This window comes from Cariama cristata, unplaced genomic scaffold (assembly GCF_000690535.1).
Source record: "Cariama cristata isolate BGI_N322 unplaced genomic scaffold, ASM69053v1 scaffold41990, whole genome shotgun sequence".
NCBI lineage: Eukaryota > Metazoa > Chordata > Aves > Cariamiformes > Cariamidae > Cariama > Cariama cristata.
This window is the reverse complement of record NW_009597207.1, coordinates 8,627-29,459: the sequence shown is the minus strand read 5'-3', so window position 1 is coordinate 29,459 and position 20,833 is coordinate 8,627. Positions and strand designations below refer to the sequence as shown.

At 35.7% G+C, this 20,833-nt stretch overlaps 1 protein-coding gene across 1 annotated transcript in view; it reads right to left on the bottom strand.

The window, feature by feature from the left end:
• Nucleotides 1–509: 509 nt before the first annotated feature.
• The window catches only part of LOC104168245 (ryanodine receptor 2-like), a gene marked incomplete at both ends in the record, with an annotated part of 28,715 nt that continues 8,391 nt past the window's right edge, over nucleotides 510–20,833 (bottom strand). Inside the window, 14 exons of the mRNA XM_009708771.1 lie at nucleotides 510–650; nucleotides 3,812–3,902; nucleotides 5,117–5,337; nucleotides 6,358–6,527; nucleotides 8,041–8,161; nucleotides 9,453–9,558; nucleotides 10,035–10,221; nucleotides 10,766–10,843; nucleotides 10,896–11,046; nucleotides 12,433–12,536; nucleotides 13,755–13,887; nucleotides 14,480–14,594; nucleotides 17,294–17,567; nucleotides 20,232–20,375. Of these exons, the coding sequence (XP_009707073.1) occupies nucleotides 510–650; nucleotides 3,812–3,902; nucleotides 5,117–5,337; nucleotides 6,358–6,527; nucleotides 8,041–8,161; nucleotides 9,453–9,558; nucleotides 10,035–10,221; nucleotides 10,766–10,843; nucleotides 10,896–11,046; nucleotides 12,433–12,536; nucleotides 13,755–13,887; nucleotides 14,480–14,594; nucleotides 17,294–17,567; nucleotides 20,232–20,375 (2,036 nt within the window). The remainder of the gene's footprint in view (nucleotides 651–3,811; nucleotides 3,903–5,116; nucleotides 5,338–6,357; nucleotides 6,528–8,040; nucleotides 8,162–9,452; nucleotides 9,559–10,034; nucleotides 10,222–10,765; nucleotides 10,844–10,895; nucleotides 11,047–12,432; nucleotides 12,537–13,754; nucleotides 13,888–14,479; nucleotides 14,595–17,293; nucleotides 17,568–20,231; nucleotides 20,376–20,833) is intronic.

Below are 20,833 nucleotides of genomic sequence, written 5' to 3'. Positions count from 1 at the left end.
CCAACCAAACCAGTCTATGATTCTATGAAATTTTTGAGCACGTTGGTTAAAAATACTGACAGAATGAACAATAAATACGTACCAAGGTGTATTATTAAACTTTTGTCCAACATAGCATTTATTCAAGGGTGATGAAACTACAGCTACTAAGCAAATGACTATGCTCTTGGTTTAAGGAATGATAGTGTGTGAGGTAGAAAAGTGCAGCTTTCAGTCACCTGCAGATGCTTGAATTTGCTTTTAGGGCTCTGATGTGTAGTTGACCTGTACAGATACACCTCAAGATTACTTCATTAGCTACATAATTTTGTTTTAATGAGCAGACAAAATGGTATAAGTATGCTAAAGCAGAATATCTAAAAGGAAGACTTAAATTTAATAAAGGTTATATTTTTTCCTTTAAAGTAGATAATACAGTGTTGATAAAAGCTGGGTAAAAATGACAGATTAAAGAAAATGGTTACACAGTAAAGCTTTTGCAGTAGTAGATGGATATTAAAATTAATTACCTTTTGAGACAAAGCATCAAAAATACCCCAGAACAACTTTCTGGATAAATGAAGTTCTTCTTCTGAGGCAGCACCAAAGTTACCCCATCCACCTGGCAAACAATAATACTTCCAGCATCTTTCATAATGATTTGTCAGCAACTAAAACAGAACATATTTTGAAAGCAAATAAAATATAACTGTTTACGTTCTTCCATTCTGGCACTTGACCATTACACAGCCACTGCCAGAAAAATTTCTAACTTTCATTCAGAAGCCAAGTTGTGTATCTATTCTTTAAATCATTGGTGGATACACACACAGAATGAGCAGTTCGTTCTTTCAACACTGGTGGCATATGCAAAATGCATGTCACAGAGGATAATTTTCCCCAACACCACAAGAACTGACAGCTCAGCTGAAGACAAGAATTCACCTCCATCTCTGTGTCGCTATTCCAAACACTGCTGCTTGGTAGGTAAGATAGTTGAACCACTTTTTCACTCAGTTCCCAATTATTATTTACATGTCTGAGAGCAATTCAACAATAACTCCCAGTCTGTCTCATCTCTTCTTTGAGTTGTAAAACCTGCCATCAGTCTGCCCTCCTGCTCTCTATTACAATGGGCAGAGGAGCTTTACCATCTCTCTCTTTCCTTCATTAAATACATATTTCAGGGATACTTTCTTCTTCAGTGGTTACAAAATTCCAGATTATCAGGGACTCAAATGGTGCAAGAACCTGCTCCTTGGTATTTGCCAAACTCAAACATCACAAATTTTGCACTTAATGTGTCCTCTATGCTCCTCAGTCACAGACAAGAAGAGGAAAAATTAGTACATCAGTCAGTAAAGGCAATCCCAAAGAAAAAAATCCTAGCAATAGGAAAGTATGAAAACCTAGTCCTACTGAGGAGTAGATTTCCCTAAGGCACAGAATGACCTTTCTAAAAAATTTAGTTGGAATTGTAATTCAGAGTTTATTTTAACAGTTCCTTAGAGTAAGAGAGAATTGTTTCCACATCACTTTGTAAAGCATGTTAGCAAAATATTACAAGTCACAGTCAGTAAAGAGCTGACAGGATTCCCTTTTTTCCAGTCAGAACAAATGCCAAGATGGAAAAAGCAGATATTCTTTTCTACACATTTGTGTTATGAAGACAGGTATTAAAAAAAAAAAAAGGCATAATGTGTAGAAGTAAGGATTTTGATAACCAAAAATATAACCTCAATAATGTGCAGTTCCGTTATACTTTTCATGGATGAGAAAAAAAATTTCCATATAATGCATTTGTATATCTTCAGATTTAAATAATCTATTTTTATGTATTTACTATTTAAATTGTCAGATGATTAAAGAAAAAAGGGAGAGAAGAACTTACATCCCTATATAATGTACAAAGACAGAAGTTTTATCATTCACGTAGAACCACAGGGGTCTCAGAAACAGGGACTCTAAGAGTCTTAAGATGCATTTGAAAATGTTTTTTTCAAAATAAATTCGATTACACAATGGTCAGAAATGTTTGCTTTTGAACAACATGCGAGTGCTAATATATATGTACATATTTTTAAATCTAGCCAAGAGTAAAGGCAGGTTTACTCTTAAAGAAGCCCCTGACGAAGCACTGAGCATGATTTAAGAGGAAATAAAAACAAGGTAGCCCTATTCCAGAAAGTTCCCTCCAAACTATACAGGAAAAGCATCACAGACTTGAATTCACATTCCGCCTAAACTGAGGTAATTTTTAATTGTAGAAATGAGCAAAGGTATTCACAGTAGATAGCACTCTATTCTGATTTAGCCTTCATGATTTCCTCCTCTTCCCATTCAAGACTACATTTTCAGACACATGATTAACTTGTAGCTCTCTCTTTAGACTACTATTAACCTGTTTACTAGCACAAACCCATAAGGAATATGCATGGTACTTTCAAATCAGAAGCATGTTAGTAGACATAAGTAGGAGTCCCTTGTCAAATCACTAAAAATCAGTTTCCTGTCAGTGAAACCTTTGAAAAGATCTAGTTCTATCTTCAGATAGAGCTCACTTTCCTCAGAAACTCCTGTTACTTGTTTAGGTGTCAATGAACAAAATCATTGCCCATGCTAAAACTACAGTTCTCCTGAAGCCTGACTTGCCAAGAGGATCTAATTGTTTTTCCCTTCCTGTTCAGTTCAGCAACTCGTGAAAGTCAAAGAAGCTGCTGCCCTAAACAAACTGATCTCAGGGAGTTGGGGTTGGTCTTTACCCCTCAAAAATCCTGAAGGACCACAGCCACGCAGGGAGCGCCAAGTTACTATTTGGTTTCTGCAGCATTAGAAAGGTCCCCTTCAGGGCAGTGTACTAAATTATCAACTCCTTTTCTCACACATAGGCACAGAAGAATGGCTGCTCTGCCATCTTTAGTTTGATTGAGCACTTCTTGGGAGACACAACCGAATTATGAAGTCCTTGGCAGGGCAAAGACCATGCAGCAGGTCCTGGCTTTGAGACAAATTATTGAAATTCCTCATCTGAGGTCAGAGACCATAATCTGGCTAGTAGAAGCCTGTGTAATTCTGAGGAGCATTTTGGCAAAGAAATCAGATGTAAAATACAATTAATCCTGATATGTGGCTTTTAAAGCATAAAGAAATATTAAATAAGAAAAGATTAAATATATCGTTCAAAGTTGTGGTGGGAAAGCATTAAAAAGGACTGCTGAAAAACAGCAGTAGGTAAGGTGGGAAACAATACATTTCTTAGAACTGCTGATGAAATCTGAGGAATCTTTAGGGAATGTGCCATCTCAGAAAGGAAAACGCACGTTTTTCCTGTGCATTAGGAATCAGAATCAAAAGATATGGAGAAATCTTTGGAGTCTGAAAACAAAACGGAAGATTATTAAAAAGCATACATTGTTTAGATTTCTAAGCACAAACCACAGAAAAAGAGTCTGTTTTCCAAAAGCAAGGAAAAAACAACACAGAGGGCAGAAGTAAGGGTACATACAGACTATCAGTTGCTAACTTCCTTTGTGCACTGGATTCTGCCCCCCCCACGCCCCAAAGGTTTTTCTATTGTGTTTCCACATGGGCTTAAAAAAAATGAGATAAAGGAGAAGCAAATGTTAGAGACGGAGTTCATAATTCCATATGGAAGGATGTAAATTAGACTGAATTCCTGCCGAAGCAGCAATTTCTTATTAGGAACTATGGTCTGCGATTATTGCAGAGTGGAGATAAGGTAACAAAGACGACAAAGAATATTCTCCATGCATGTATTTTCTGTTGCATTTTGTTACAAGGAATGCTGTCGAATAGTAAAATATACTTTTACCTTGAGAGGCATCTTTGCATGTTCATTTAATAGAGGAACATCAAATACTAATCTTCTCAGCAAATGTTGCATCATGGAAGGCCGCAACTGCCTAAAAGGAGACAAACCATTTCAAAAGGGTGTACCAGCATAGTTTCATGTACATAATTAATAAATACATTAAAGCAACCTGTCAGTTCCATGGCATTAAAATTCTTCAAGTTCATAAAATACTAGGATTTTGCTCATGGAACTGAAAAAATGTGTCCAAAAGAAAGCAAATGAGTGCCTACCAAAGAAAACCTTGTGAACAAGTTGCAAATCAAATGCTTTAAAGAAGCAGAGAAAATATCTGATCTGTAGACAGAGAAAATCAGGAAAAAGAATACTGAATTTTAATATTGTATATTATGATCACCATGCCCATGAGAAAAGGCTGTAACATTAATTTCTTGCAATATGTCTCAATGGTTCTTAAAAATATCCTAGAAACTAACAAATACATACGAGCACTAACTCTTTAGATGTACTAAACAAGACATGCAGCAGTGGGCACAAACCGGACATAAGAAACAGGTATAGCATATATGTTAGAATGGTATGGACATTAAACCTTTCCAGATAAATAGCAAGCACTGGTCCATTTTATTGGTTCTTATCAAGGTAATACAAATATAAAATGGTGAATGTGATACTGTTTATAAAGAAATGCTATACAGTACTTCTTTACGGTACTATAATATAAACGTCTGTCATTTCTGAACACATTTCCACACTATGCAAAAAAAATGATGGTGAAGTACTCAAAAAAACTCTAGTGATTTTAGCCTAAATACTGCTAACTTTAAATAGAAATTGAATTCATGAGTGCTTAGTCAACTTCTGCTAATTGAGCCTGCGGCCTTATTTAAAAAAAGGACAATAATCAACTGTTTTTGAGACTGCAGATACCCAGAGAAAATTTGTCCTGTAGGTATCAATAATGAGGTATAAGAATACTAATCATTAGTTAGGATTTCAAATGTAACACAACTTAAATAAACACCTCCATAGAACTGTATAATCTACTGATCATCAACCATACTGCCAATCTGTACAGTTAAAAGTATTTAAATGGCACTTCAGTGTATGCACAATTCCACATTTCCAGAGTTTTGTGTTTGTGCAGTACGTCCTCTTAGTTAATTGCCAAGGTTTTAATTAAAAAGAACTTGGTGATAACAAAATAACTGAGGACTGCATACGAGTGATTAATATAGCTGCAAACTGAATAAAGTGTATTAAAAAATATCACAATCATCTGTACAGCCAGGATTATTTTCTTACCCACAGATAGACAACAAACACTCTTCAATCGAATCTCGCTGAGCTTTGGTAAGAGAGCATCCCTTTGAGAGTCTGTACACAGTATGTAATAAGGAATCGATGAGGGAAGCATGGTGCTCTGTGCCAGCAAACAGAGGAGCACATCTGGTCAACAGGGGCAAGACTGCTGTGCAAAGGTATCGATTCAGAGCCAAAGCCATATCTGTAGCACTTAAAGCAGCCTATGAATTAAATGGGACAGAAATTCGATTTGTCTCATTAATGTTGTTACAAATGAAAAGAACTTGTTGTTTGTTTTTCTTTTGTAGTAGTTACAAAGAAGGAAATTCCCAGAAGACACAAAGGAGGATTCGATACCTACTGAACGCTGGATGCCTAACTTCTTTTCCTGCTTCTAAAGTCTCACAAAAGGTTTTTGTTTTGTTTTTAATGAATGAAAACATAAAGTTAGTCATTCAAAATCAAAATAATTTTCAAGACTCTGCTGAAGAATGTCATAGTTACTTAACAGAATACTCCAAAATCAGGCGATACCAGTCAAGTCCGCATTTATAAAACTAGTACGTTTCTGTAATACAATCAAGCTCAAGTTCCAAGTGAGAAAAAAATCCTCACTTGCTCTTTCTTAAATTACAACATAATTATTTTCAGAAAAATGTTGAAAATAAAAGGTCAAATAGGGAAATCAAAGTCCACGTCTTTGGACTTATATGAGAGTCCTCAATAAGCTCTCTAAATCCGATCTTTCTCAACCAAGCCAGCTAAGAAAAATCAGATGGAAATAAGACCCACAGACAAAAAGGCAGCAATTCTGAGGAGGAGCTAAAACAAAAATTTAGTGATTTCCTAAATAAGAATGTAGGTGTCCCTAACAAATGCATGAAGATGAACAGTTTCTGTATATCTCTGGAAAGAGGCTCTCAGTTACATGCTTCATTGGCAGCTTATCTGATTTTGATTCCACAGCACAGGTTGAGAGCGTTTCCTGGAGAAAGGTATTGCATCTCCTATGGATATGCATATCAATGGGGGCTCTTACAAAGTGAGCATCACTCTGGAGAATGCTGTTTCACTGTTCTTCAAGTATTCTCGAAGCTCAGCAGCAACAGGCAGCTCATCCAGCATTCAGAAATGCAGAAGACAACATGAAGGAATAAAAAATGGGTTTTTTGAGGGATGAAAAATGCTGCAGTGTTCAGTAAGATAACAGAACTGACATAACAACCGACTTAAACCCTTACTGTATCTAAAGAAGCAGCAGCACGAAGATCTGGCAGAAAGCCAACTTCAAGAAGGTGTAGAAGAAAATCCTGGTCCTCAATTCCATAGACCCTGTCAAGGAACAAAACCATGGCTGCCTTGTGATCTGGGCAAAACCCCGCAGACATGTCAGGTTCCACCACAGTACCATCTAAAAGGAAGAAATAAGACTTCAATGACAAGGATCATCTTTCACCAGCAGACTAAGCAGTCATGCTACTACTTGTCAGAGGTTTTGAGTCCCCGTTAATATCTACGCATCTTCCCCACAGTTTTGTTGCACAAAGGCAACATATCTGCAGTTAACTGAAAAAGAATGCATAAGGCAAATTCTACCCAGGTAGACCTCAAAGTCCATACATGCTTTTCTGTTCATGCTTTGTGTATTAAGAGATTCTTATCAGTTGATATTCCAATATGGTAAATACCCAAAACATACTAATTCATCTACAGAATTACCTAGTTCTTAGAAGAGGCACACAGAAAGTAAAAAATACAACAATTCTACATCAAACACCCCAGGAATGCAGCACTGGTGAGCATATTTGTAATGTATGAGAATGGATTAAGATTGTGCTAAAAAGTTCTCTGTATCTGAGAACTTCTGAAATATCATAGAATCATAGAATCATTATGGTTGGAAGAGACCTCAAAGATCATCAAGTCCAACTGTACACCCAATGCCACCATGCCCAATAAACCATGTCTCGAAGTGCCACATCTAAACGTTTTTTGAACACCTCCAGGGATGGTGACTCCACCACCTCCCTGGGGAGCCTGTTCCAATGTCTAACGACTCTTACAGTGAAGAAGTTCTTCCTAATATCCGACCTTATCTGAAAGGAATTCATTGAAATATTTTAAAATTTTGATACTTTCATTGTCAAAACCAAATAAACGATTCTGTATCTATGAGCTGTACTCTGTGCTACTGAGATATCACCTATAGATCTATCGCTATGTGGAATATAAATAAATAATGGTGTAACAGAACGATTGATCTTTTTATCTCTCCTACTGTATCCTATTGGGCATTCTTGTGCCGACAAGTCCCTAGACAATCCATGTGGCAATTACAATGTTCTCTCTCCAGACACCCAAAAAAGCAGATGTAATTCCTTTCCCTTTTATATTGATGTTCACATAGTTCCCACTATTGTAATCAATTCTATGTAGGCCAAAACCACAAATAAATGCATTTGCATATGTATGTCACACCTATAACTTCACCATAGTTGCTGAAGAACAACTCTGGTGTCTTAGTAAGATCTGCTAGAAACAATTGATAGGGTTAGAACAGCAAAAGCTAAGGATTATGTTATCAAGAAAAGAGACTGCAATTTTAAAAAATATTTTAGAAAAATAAAAAGTATGCTTTTTAAAATTTCTTTTTGAAGTTGTAATAGAGTTTCAGGATTCAATTTAAATGAATGGGTTTTACATCAGTGATTTAAGTGTACACAGGATTATTGCCTATAGCATGCAGAAAAATTTTTGAAACAAGTTTGAAATACACATGATTTCTCCTCTAATTGACATAATAAATAGCTTAATTTCTGTAACATTTTTAAATACTGAGAGAAGTACGAGTATCAATATGTTGTTAAATTACAAAACATAAGAATGGGATGGGAGGAAAAAAAAAAGTAGACTAATCATCTTACCTTTAGCTATGGTTGGCATGTGGAAAGGAATACTAATTACTCCCACCAAATCTTCCAGTGGAATCAAAGACCGTAGAATTGATCTGATTCTAATGGCTTCCCCTTTACCAGCATGGATTAGCTAAGGAAAAGACAAACAAAAAATTAACAGGGTCTTCTTTTTATCTTCTATATGTGTTCATGTTCTGGAAACTTCCTGAACCATAGATACACAAGGATGACTGCTCTCAAAATCACATTATAATTCAATATGTACATTTCATGCAATCTGTATTTATTTGCTGTATTTTGGATGCAAATGTGCAAAGTCTAGAAATCTAGATGTTTGGTTACTAAATAAGATTAAGCCCATTTTCAGAATGGAATGTTATGTAAAACAGGTGTTCCGAGCATTAAAATGTAGCACATGGGGGGCAGGGAGAGGAGAAACAGAAGCAGATTTTCAGATGCAAACAAGACAGTTTTTCTGTCCTGGCCAAATAACAACACTTCCAGGTATCTCATTTGTTTTAGTTTTGTTTTAAAAAAGGCAGCAAGACAGGGAGAAAACAAAACAATTTTTAAATTCAAATAAAACAGATATTCATACACTGACCTTATTATACGGTTCTCTCTCTCCTTTCTCAAGTTACTGATCTCTGCACAAACCTGATACTGATCTATATACTCATCTATATGAATTAGGGCACATTTCAAGGTGAAATGAGAAACTATGCATAACTAAGTAGATTTTCTGAAGAACAAGAAGATATTTTGAATCATAAACAACAAATACTTGCAAAATAGTTTCGAGCTCTTAGGAACTAAGTGGTAAGGGCTTGGTTTTTATAGTGTTAGTGTCTAATTCCTTGATCTAATGCCTGAAATAGTGACATCTTACCTTTGAGAAGCCTCATCAGTGTGAATAAAGATTATGAGATATCGATGTGTATGTCCAGGGACAATGCTTATTCCTATGTTTTAAAAGAATGCCCTAAAATATTTACTCCTTTATAAGCAATTTAAACAGTCTGTTTAACAAATACATATATGAAGAGAGCAAAACCATGGTTTTTAAAAAATAAATCACTCTACACCATCACAATAAACAGGGAAATCTGAGGAGTTTGATTATCACAATGGACAATCAAACAATATTCATGACAGAATGTTGTTGAAGACCAAACACAGGAAACAGTAATAAGAAAAGCAATGGAATAATTCCTTTAAAAAGAACAGCTTCTGAATAGTTTACAGAAATTCCTTGTGAATTAGCAGATGAACGTACTATGTACATTAAGATATTGCGAAGCCAAACCACTGCTTTAATACCTGATAACGCATTATTGGGAAAAAGCCAAACAGAAAATCACTAAACAATCAGTAAAACAACTATGCCTTTACTTTCCAATGCATAAAGACATAAAACTTACATGCATTTCAGGGGCACAACGTCCTAAGAGATCAATCAAAGCAGCATAAAAGGTCATGATTGCATTTCCCATGTGAATAGTGTCATCTTCTTGTTCTTCCATTTCACTGTAATTAGTTAAATGTTAAAACAATTAAAAAATGAAATAAATACAAGAAAGTGTTTGGATCAGCAATAAATAAAGAAAAGCTGCTCAGAGGTGTAACAGCTTACACATATTGGCTTCCTGTTAACTAGTGGACTTTTAGCAGACTTAACACAGAATGGAATTTGTCCCTAAAAGATTGTAGTGACATCTGCACTGTTACCATTTATCTATCTCATTTTGCATCAGGCGATTGATTCTTAACTGACTGACAAAGAACAAACAGAATTCTAAAGAGGATTTAATATTTTGAGAGTTTCTTAAATTAACAGTGCAGAGGAAGCACTATTTGGCAGAAGACAAATCTCTACTCTCCACAGAGTCCAAGGAAGAATCCAGCTGCTAATTCACGTTAAAACAAAGAAGTCATTTCACGACTAAGATTATAAAACACATAAACAAAAATGATGGCAATGTAAGCAATCCCACTGCACTTACAGGGTTTTACTAGATCCATTACTTGGAGAAGGTCCATCTCTTGTTGGATCTTCTGATATTTGTATTGCTTCCTCCATGGCAGCAAGCAAGCCATTGCCTCCTTCTCCTCTTAGAGCTGGACCGAAACATTCAGGTCGACGGATAAGCAGTCTGACTACAACATTAGCATTCTCCTCCACACTCTCTCCTACCACATAGAACAAATATCAAGATTTAAGATTATATCAAAAAGACTTCTGAAATATAAACAGAAAGAGGTACACAGAAGTGCAGAATGTATGCATCAGTAGATACTTTTAACTACAAAACAGTTTAAATATCGTGATGAAGTTAGATAAACACACATCCTCGTCTATTATTGTAATAAAAGCTATGAAATAAAACAGGTGATTTAATTCAAAATTAAATAGAGCCAGAGAAGTAACTATGTACTAAAGGATGTTTAAAGTATCACTGAAGCTACTGCTTTGTAGTAAAGACTCACAGCCAAGCAAGAGAGTTAATGAGAGGACCAATACAGCTGCTAAACACTAAAATTGGACTAGCTAAATCTTCATCAAAAGAAGAGGTTTGGTTCTATATCTAGCATGAGTTTTATCACAAAAATATTAGGACGCTCTACTCTATTTCCAAAGGAGCTGTGGGCATTTCAAAGGCTAAAGATGGATCTAAAAAATGGGGCATACACTTGTAGGACTCTATATGACTTGTGAAATGGGCATCTAAGTTACCATGTGTCTTGCATAATTCTACTTGTTCTGCAAATTGTCTTTGAAATTTCCAGTGACTTATCAAGTTGGCTTGTATTACTATTTTAAATTGCAAACTTATTTGAACATTAGAAGAAGTTATAAAATTTACAAGCTTCTACTCTACCATTGCAAAAAACAGCAAAACGAAGAAAATCCAAATATCGCTCTCCTTCAACTGGATTCCACCCGATGTCTGGGTAGCCTTTAGAAATCAACAAAGGACAACTCTGCAATCCACATCCAGCCAAGTAGCGAACCACCTAAAAGCAAGGTAAGATGAAAAAGATACTAATTATTAAAAAGAAGAGAAGTGCAGTTTCAAAGGGAAGAATCCTCATACCTTGTCTTGGATATGGTGTCCACTTTCTGTTATCCCCAACTAAACCGTATCATACTTTGGGCAAATCAGAAGAGCAGCCTCTTTCTTAATTCATTTTCCCAGACTTTTCCTACTTCTGCCATGAGTTGTAAGACCTTACTTACCTCAATTTCATTTTCCTCTCTCTCGATCACTGCTTTGCTATCTGTATCTCATTTCTCTTGCAACCCTGAGCATTATAAATCAGCCAATTTTGTAATATTTCCCAACCACACCCTATTCATATTTGAAAACATGTCTTCTAATACAACTCACAGGTCTACTCTTTTATCTTAACCTTTCCTTTTGATTTGCCTTTTTTCTTCCTTTCTTTTTCAACACACAGCAGTAATATTCCCTGTAATTCAGACCTATAGTCTCAGTAGTAGTTTTGTTGGCCTTCTCCTTTCTGAATTGCACAAATTGTAAACATAGCCTCCAATAAATTCAGCCAGTTGCTTTTTGCTGACCATTTATACAAACGATAAATCAAAAAATGTCCTTTTAAACACACACGGTCTATCTTCCTATTCCAAGAAAGGATCATTCACACTTATATTACTCATGACAGATGCTTTCCTGTGAAGGTTATAGCATCTCCAGAATTGGAGGTCTTCAAGAACAGATTGGACAATGTATTCCACTGTCTTACTTTCCATTAGAAATTGGTTTTAAATCTGTCTTTCCATTATTTAAGTCATTTTTCTTATCCACTACTGACATAGTAATCATTATTCTGTTCCTTCTTGCAGCAGTAATTTAAGTATTCTACACAATTGTCACATGCTCTCTTAAGTTTTTGATTCTTTAGTCTAATTAATTCCAATTCCTTCAATCTTTTCTGAAGCAGGTTTAAATGTTAGTAGAAAATACAGATAGATAGATATCTCTATGAAAATTTATCATATATTGCAACAAGTTGTCACAAGGCTTCCAGTAACCCCTATTGCATTATGCCACCACTGCATGTCACCATCAAGACAGAACAAAAAAGAAAGATTTTAGCAATTAAGTTTTGTTGGGTATGGAGTCCACTACCCTCAGAGTAAGAGCTGCCCTGGAGACAATTCCTTTTGGTTACAGCCGTGTACGTAATAACCATAAACTCAGTTCAACTATCCAGACCACCACCAAAAAGAACAAACCATCAGATCCTGATAGTCTTGCTCTGAAAGGTACCTAAAACTCCCATATACTTCTTATAATCTTTGGTTTTGCTTACTCCAGGAAACCGATTATCTTCCCCTCTCTATAGGGGGAAAAAATGCTCGACAAAGAAGCTACCAACCTTCTCCAGATCAGGCTCCCTTAAAGCTAGCGCAAGTTCATTGTTATCCATCACAGAGGCTGCTGCAACATCTAAAGGAGTTGATCCTCGCATAGAAGGAGAGGCTGTTAAAATAACATTTAGTTTCAACACCAACTTAATCAAAATGAACAAATCCATAGGAAATACATTAACAAAAAAAATTTAATAAAATACATTTTGTCATTAGTTAGCACATGATTATAAGCATATCATTTATACCACTCAGTTTATAATAAAACATCATGCACTCACATGTAATTTGACATTGATATGAAATCAAAATACAATGTAGATGTTCAAGCTAGAAACAACTTTTCTTACACATTCCTATTCTCATCACATACTTTAAGATCTCATTCTTTCTAATTTTCCTAACTGCACAGCTTCATTTTGAGGAAAAAGTGGCGGCGATTTTATATCTAAAACACTGACATTTTATCAAATGTATTGAAATAGAAAATATCTTTAAGCTTTAAAATACAAGATTATATGTTACCTATTTCTTTAAAAAATGGTAGTCATGATAGCACTAGAAAAAGCTAAGGTTTTTCATATTAACACTCCAAATGCAATTGACTTGGGCACTTTCCAAAAAGATTTTTAGTTTATGCTTCTGTCCTGTACCTACACATTAATAATGAATTTGTGATCATTTAAAAAATTACTATGATGATTCTAAATAACTACATATTTTCAATTACAAGCACTAAATTAAATAAAGGATAGATGTCTCTCCTCTATAATACTTCAGCCTAGAAAAGAAAGGCTAACATTTTAAGAAAATTTCAAGGTTCATTTCTGAGCGTCTATACATGCATACCCCAGCAAATGAGCTCTGTATTTCTCCCACTGCCACAGGTGTATATGAACAGAAGAAAGTGCAGGAGATCAAGCTTGAGCAGCAAGAAGTAAGCCCTAATGAAATGCTGCCAACACTTCTTTATGAGTCTTTTCATCAAAATCAGGACTTTATTCTGTTCCTCAAAATGTGCAACTAAGTGCTGACTCTCTCTTAATGTCCAGGCACATACAAAACAGCGTATACTAAATTACCTCAACTTAATGCTACTGTCAGAGGTTTGTTTCAAGTCAGCAATACAGTTAATGAAGATATTTTTGCTGTGGGTAAATGAGAAAATTCAACACAAACAGAGGGTGCAAACAGAAGGAGGCAGAAAAACAGTGGTTATATATATATATGTGCATTTTATATATACATATATATATATAAAAAATCAGTAGAAAGTTTTAAGATTTTGTCTCTGGCTTAGAATCTCAAAAGCCACACACTTATTACTTACCAAGGCCAACACTGCTGTTTTCCAATAAATAGCTAAGATGATCAAACATAGCTTTTTGATTCTGCCTGCTGATGCGGCAAAAATAACATAGAAAACGACAGCAGTTTGCCACCATCTTTGGGAAAGTGATTTCCTAAGAAGCAAATAAAACCAGACTGAAGCTCAAACGCTAAGATAGGCATAAAACTTGCAAAAGATCATTTATGTAACGGCCTTTTAACACAGCAATATTTATGCATTGTATTCATTGCACCTCAGTGAAGTTAACTGCTTAGGTTTCACTCTGGAATCAATAGGGCTTTCTCATCCAGTAAGTAACACCTTAAGCCCCAAAGATCAAGGTATAAGCTTGAAAAATAAGAGCTGGGATCACCCATAAATTCTAGATTCAAACATGAAAGAATGTGAATGCTCAGATTTCACACAGTAATACTGCATCGATTTTTAAATTGTTTCCAAAAAGATCTCCCCTTTAAAACCCAGTAAGTATATAAAGTTCTATTTGCATTTTTTTCTTTAAAGCATCTGCAATTACAATGCTAATTATATCTTCCTCCAGAATGGAAGGATACATTCTTCTAAAAACTTAGTCAATTATTGTGTTCATGGATATTACTAAGCGGTTATGGTCTGAGTACCTCCAGTGACTGCTCAGCACCTTATAGGATAAAGCTTTGAACAGCTATATTCTAAACTCTCTGTCTTCTAAGAGTGAATTGCTTTACCTTCGATTCTCCTCCACCAAGCACATTTACCATCACTTCCATGACAGTTTCATGCATGCCTAAAGCTCTCATGAGATTTGGATGTTGGTAAAATACTTTATTATTCATGATGTCTCTATAGGAAAACAAAATAAAAAAATGGATTAAAATGTTATGGACCAATAGTTTACCTATTATGTTATTTGCAAAGCTTTTTACTGTGCAATTCTTCACCACCTGAGGTAAAAAATTACCTCAGGGACTTTTTCACTTTGAGTCTCAATCTCTCCTGGTAGTCTATTTTTTTATGTCTATTTTTGCACATTGTGGAAGAACCTCACTTTTCTTTTCCCATATTATAGTTATTGCCCTAATCATCACTTTATTACACCAGAGTAGGATGTTGTTCTATTTTCGTTAGAAATTCCATTCCAGATCTAAAATTATTTTCTCACAAGAACATGATCAAAAATGCTATATTACCTTAAATTTTAAATTCAACTAATGAATATTTTTGACAAAGCATTCTTTTCAGAATATTTCAACCTTGAGACATTTAACATCTGCCATCAAAACCATGTAAAAACAATTGTAGGGGAAAGAGAATGTATATCCAGCTATCCCTTAAGCATCAGAAACAGAAGTTGCATAAATATTAACCTTAGTTCATGAGTTACTGCTCAAAAGAACTCTTCTCTCCTACATATTTCAGCAGAACAGATTTACATACTTTAAAATCAGTCCTGGAGATTAAAGTGTCAATACTTTATTGGACATGTTATGTCCAATAAAAAAGTCTGGCTTAAAAAGTAATTAAATTTCTAAAAACTGTAATTAGTCTTGAAATCACACACAATCCATAAATAAATGTGAAAGCAATTAGGCCATGGGAGAAAAGGACTAGCAAGTCACTGTAGAAAATACTGTTGACAACTGTTCAAATTTCATTGTACTTTTTACAGAAGTCTTTTTTTTTTTTTTTTCGTGACCTAAAACTCCTGCAATAAGGTAAGGAAAATTTCAGTCTTATGAAAGATGAGACACGAAGAGGACTGTTCCACCATCCTAAAAGCTACAAATCTGCAACTATCAGTCATCCAACAGAATGCATGCGGTAGGTTTGATGTAGGTGGCACTATCAGAGTTTTTGACCCCCAGTAACTCCCAGAAAGATTAGCTCATCTTTTTCCCCCAAAGCCTACAACCAGACTTCATATCAGAGATGACAGAGGATAGGTCCAGCCTCCAAAAGCTATCCACACCACATCTCCTTTCTGTTGCTAATGCTTCATGCTGTGGAAAAAGACCTCAATGGTATCAATCTGCCAAGTCATTCTAATCTCTTATTTGTCTACAGCAGCTTTCTTTTACAGAAATACGGTACCAAAAGATGAAATGTCACCTCAGGAGCTGACCAGCCATATTACACTATTTTGGAAAGTACATTCACTTTCATTTTTCTGTTTAACTATGGACCACATTCTGAAGTGTCACACTGAAGAAAAAAAAAAATCTTAACAGCATTTCTGAGGAAACTGAGTTTTTTTTTTTGACACTTCCATTTCTCAGGTGAAAGCAAAAAAACTTGCATTTCTAAATAGGTGCTGGAGCTGAGGTTATGCTACAAAAGGTACAAATGGCACAGTTGGGTAATCTGCAAGATAAACAAGACTATGATAGAGGCTACCAAGAAGGGTGACAGGAGCAGGCAGTGAGAACACTAGCTTAACAGAAAGTATTCCTTCTTCCTTACAGCAGACTTTCACACATCACCAAAAACGTTGTTACAATTAAATCCAACTGACAAACTCTTAGCTTTTAATTCATGGCAGAAAATGTTGACCAAAAAAGGGTAAAAGAACAAAAAGAAAGCAGCACATGAAATGAAAACCCCTCTGAGATTGTTTTTTTTCCCAGGCACAACAAAGCCAGAATCTAGTAATCACTCACTCATTTTAGACGTCCTTAGCTTAAAGAGAAAGGTAACAACTCAAATTTGAAATACAAAGGTGGTTTTTGAAATATCAGTATTTTGTGTCTCTTGACAGGTGACAGACTTTCCCCTTTGCCAAAGCCTTAGCATGAGTACATCGAACTTTGAAATAACCGGGGAACATTGATGGGCCCTGCTGGCAAGCTAAGAAGTAAGCATTGTTCATAATGACACTACAAAATTATGTATAGACATTATTTGGATATTTGAGATTTTCAGTAAGCTCATAAAAAAAGAAAAAGGTACTTTGCATAACAAAAGCTTCTCTTCACCTTGTATTCCTGGCATTCTTTACATAATGCTATCTTTGGCTGTCATTGCTCTTGCTGATTTGGGATTTCTCATAGATCACAGCTGATGTTTCATCTCACTAGGCATCTCTCAGATGGTAACATTTCTTTGAAAAAAGCCACAGGAAAAAAAACAACTCTTTGCTAGTAGAGATGATCAAGCTTTCTTTAATGTTTTCTCCAATTGTACTCTGTATTAGGCTATATTTCACTACTATTAATCATGTAATTATGAAAAATAAGACTGGGTGAACTACTTCATAGTTCAAATAGTACCAAGTGCATTCAGTGCAATAACATTACATACATGTTTTCAACTTTTCTCACAAGAAGTCTTACAGATGTCATTTGTTTCTCTCCAAAAATGATACATATAATGCTGCAAAGGCTGTATTTTAGACCTGAAGATACTATACAACCGAATCCAGGGTCTGCATTTACACCCATATAAACTATTTGCATTCATACTTCATGTATAACCTTGGCCATAACCATACAGCAAATAACAACAAATATCTGTAAATAAAGAGATGTTACACTCCAGTTATTTACCCTAATCCACGAATCATAAGTTTCTCCTCCTCCTTCCCCATTCTGACACTAAGCAAGGAACGGATTTGGCCAAGGGATGCCAGAAGATTGATTGTGTCTTCCACAGACACGCTATTTATGGTGTAGGTCTTTGGTAGGGCTCGAACCAGGCCACCAATACCATCATATTGGCGATGTAGCAATACAAACATGGCCCTTACTAACTCCGGGTCTTCTATCACAGATTCTTGGGCCCAGCGTACCATTGTGTCTGAAATCAACTGCTGAAGAGTAGCTGTGAAGAAAATACATAAATCACATAATTACCATTAATTGCTCATCTCTCTACTGGTAGTCCCTCAGAACCCATTATGCAACATGAATTGGAATGAATTCAGTTCTTAAGGAGCACCTTTTTCTTGATATTTCTTTAGCAGACTATCAAAGAAAAATAAAATAACACAAAGAGAAGCAGAAACACCTCAAAACCAAAAGCCTACATTTAAAATTAAAATACAGAAAATAAATCTGATAACATAAAAAATTATGAAGCCATATAAGATGCTCACAAAGTCACCAGATTTATTTCTACATATTGCTTTCAAGATTTTTCCAGGAATTCAGGTCTGAGGGTTTTTCTTACATATCATGGAGTAAGACTGGACAAAGATACTGGTAGCACATGTAAACCCTGTATTATTTATCTACATTTCTAAGCTCTGTATCCATTCAAAATTTTCTAATGTACAAAACAGAATAATTTAACTTAGTCCTTTGCCAAAACCAAAGGTCCTTCAAAAAAAAATAGAAATGAAGAGACTCCAACCAAATAAATGGCGAATCATCATTTGCATATTTTGAATTCAGTCTCTAATGAAGCAAGAAACTCATATCTGGTATTCTCATTGACAATCTTTATTAGTTGGGATATATATATATGTATTTATATTTGGGAAAGTCATATGTTAAAATAGACAAGCTATACAATGTCAGTTAAGATTTGAGACTACTGTTAGAAAAATTACTTATGAACTAACAGTCAAGACAAAGTATTTGATAAAGACAACTGAATAATATTCTTTTTCCCATCTCAGGGAACTTCCATTCAGGTTTGCAAGACTTTGTCAGGTCAATTCAGGATCCTGACAGTTATATGCTAGAGAATTTCAGCTTTAGACTTACCTAACTAATCAACTTATTTCTGTGCCAAGCAGATAACAGCGAAAGTTTGACAAGGGAAGTTTGATAATCCCTTCTGAAGTTCAATAAACTGCCTAATAAATGCCCTGATGTTGAAGAAGGTGGCTGATGCAGACCAAACATAAAAAATATTTTCAAATTAGAAATCTATGTGTTGAGACAGTAACCTGATTTTGGAGTAAACCAAATGCAATTTCAGGCTAAACTAAAAAAACAAAAAAAAAAATAATTAAGTAAAAGTACTTAAAGAAAGATATTGACAGGAGTTTACAGAAAAGAGAATGTTTAACAAAGAAGTGAATTTGTGCTAAGATCTGCTAATACAGGGTAAGGGAAAAGAAGAGTAATAGTACTGTATTTTATTGTAACTGTCCAAACACTGTACTATACATGTTTCCATTGTCACATAGCATAGCATTTTTTAGAATAAAAACACTTTAAAAATAACTAAAAGGATGAAATGTGTTTGTGCTGATATTTCAGAAGGACTGAAATAAATAATAACACGAAGGGACACAACAGGAAGTTTGCTTTGTTTTTTGTGAAGAATCACACGAGCAGGCTGTCATTTGGCTCCTGTTTTGATAACTGCAATACTGCATCTCACCTACCTGTGGGTCTGGCTGTTATCTTGCTTGCAAAGAACAAACCAGGCAGCCTAACGATCACAATACTGTTTAATCAGTTTAATATAATACTGTCTTTCTACTAACACGAGAACGAGAGAATTCGATTTTGTAGAGCTTTAAGTTTACTACCAGAAAAAAAAAAAGAGAGAACTCATCACCACATTCTGCATAAACCTAGCCTCCAATTATCACTGCCTGATAACTGAAATAACACTGAAGAACACTAAGCTAACACTAATAACTGACAGCTAAGAAGCCATCTCATTATAAGTACCCTGGGGAAATCTTCTTGTGCCATAACTTTAGGCAGTTACATGAAGCATCTAAGTTAAAAGGTCAGTCTCCCTAGGAATTCTGTGTAATCAACGGTGGAAACCAAGTTTTTTACCAAAGTCACACCACCTAAACTGTGTGCCCAGAAACTCTTTCCTGCTTGTAGGGCAGCAGCATAAAACATTAAGACATTTGAAAGTGCCGTCCACCAAAATAAAGGTAAAAAAAAAAAATTATAAAATCAACACTGACAAGTAAAAAATAAATAAAATTTCATAATCAGTTGGCACCAAGTGCAGAACTTGTATGCCACTGGCAATGATTCTTACCAAGATGGAAAGGCAGAAGGTGTCAGAAAAATGACAGAGCAACAATCAGTCATCAAATCTTGAATTTTAGGTTGGGTGGGGAGGCTTCTCCTAAGTACAGCTTTGCACATTATGGTCTAATTGCACAGTCATCTTTAATTTGGTAACCTTCGTGCAAATACTGATTTGAAGCTGCTGCAGTTGATTTTGTGAGAAAGTTCTTATGACCAGGGCCTTGCTACAATTATTAAGTCTGCACAAATTCTACAAAAAGCAAGATGCATTCTGGAAAAATTATGACTTGAAAAAGGATCAAGGGTGAAAAAGCCAGCAGAAGAAACTTTCCACTATATCCCACTGGGAAATAAATCTGCCTATCATAAAAATTCCATCTGAGCTTGTTTTGAGTCAGAGCTACACACTTTAAGATGCACAGATGTTTCAATGAAAATCCACCTTGTTTTGGCTGAAAATACAGGAAGAACTTCCTACCCTGCTTTTTTTTCCTTTTGGAATTAGGATACAATAAATTGATTTCATTTTGCTTACAGGATGTCTTAGCATCATCATCAACTGGCTTCTCAGCTTGCTTCTTCTTCAGATATGTAACCTTTTCCATAAGGTATAGGAGGCGACCCCTAATGGTTAAATCACTGTTTCCATCCAAGGTTCCATCTTCATCTAGTTCAATTCCTGAAATAAAAAATATAAGCAAGTTACAGACATGTTTTCTATCTTGTACGTACAAACATACAATATTGGCAGTTTATGGCCTGGACAGGAATACCCTTAGCAGGGGGAAAAAATGGTTGACTGGCCATGCCCAGAGAGTGGTGGTGAATGGAGCTAAATCCAGTTGGTGGCCGGTCACGAGTGGTGTTCCTCAGGGCTCAGTGTTGGGGTCAGTTCTGTTTAATACCTTCATTGATGATTTGGACAAGGGGATCAAGTGCACCCTCAGTAAGTTTGTAGACGACACCAAGCTGAGTGGGAGTGTTGATCTGCTGGAGGGTAGGAAGGCTCTACAGAGGGATCTGGACAGGCTGGATCGATGGGCCGAGGCCAACTGTATGAGATTCAACAAGAACAGGTGCCGGGTCCTGCACTTCGGTCACAACAACCCCATGCAACGCTACAGCCTTGGGGATGAG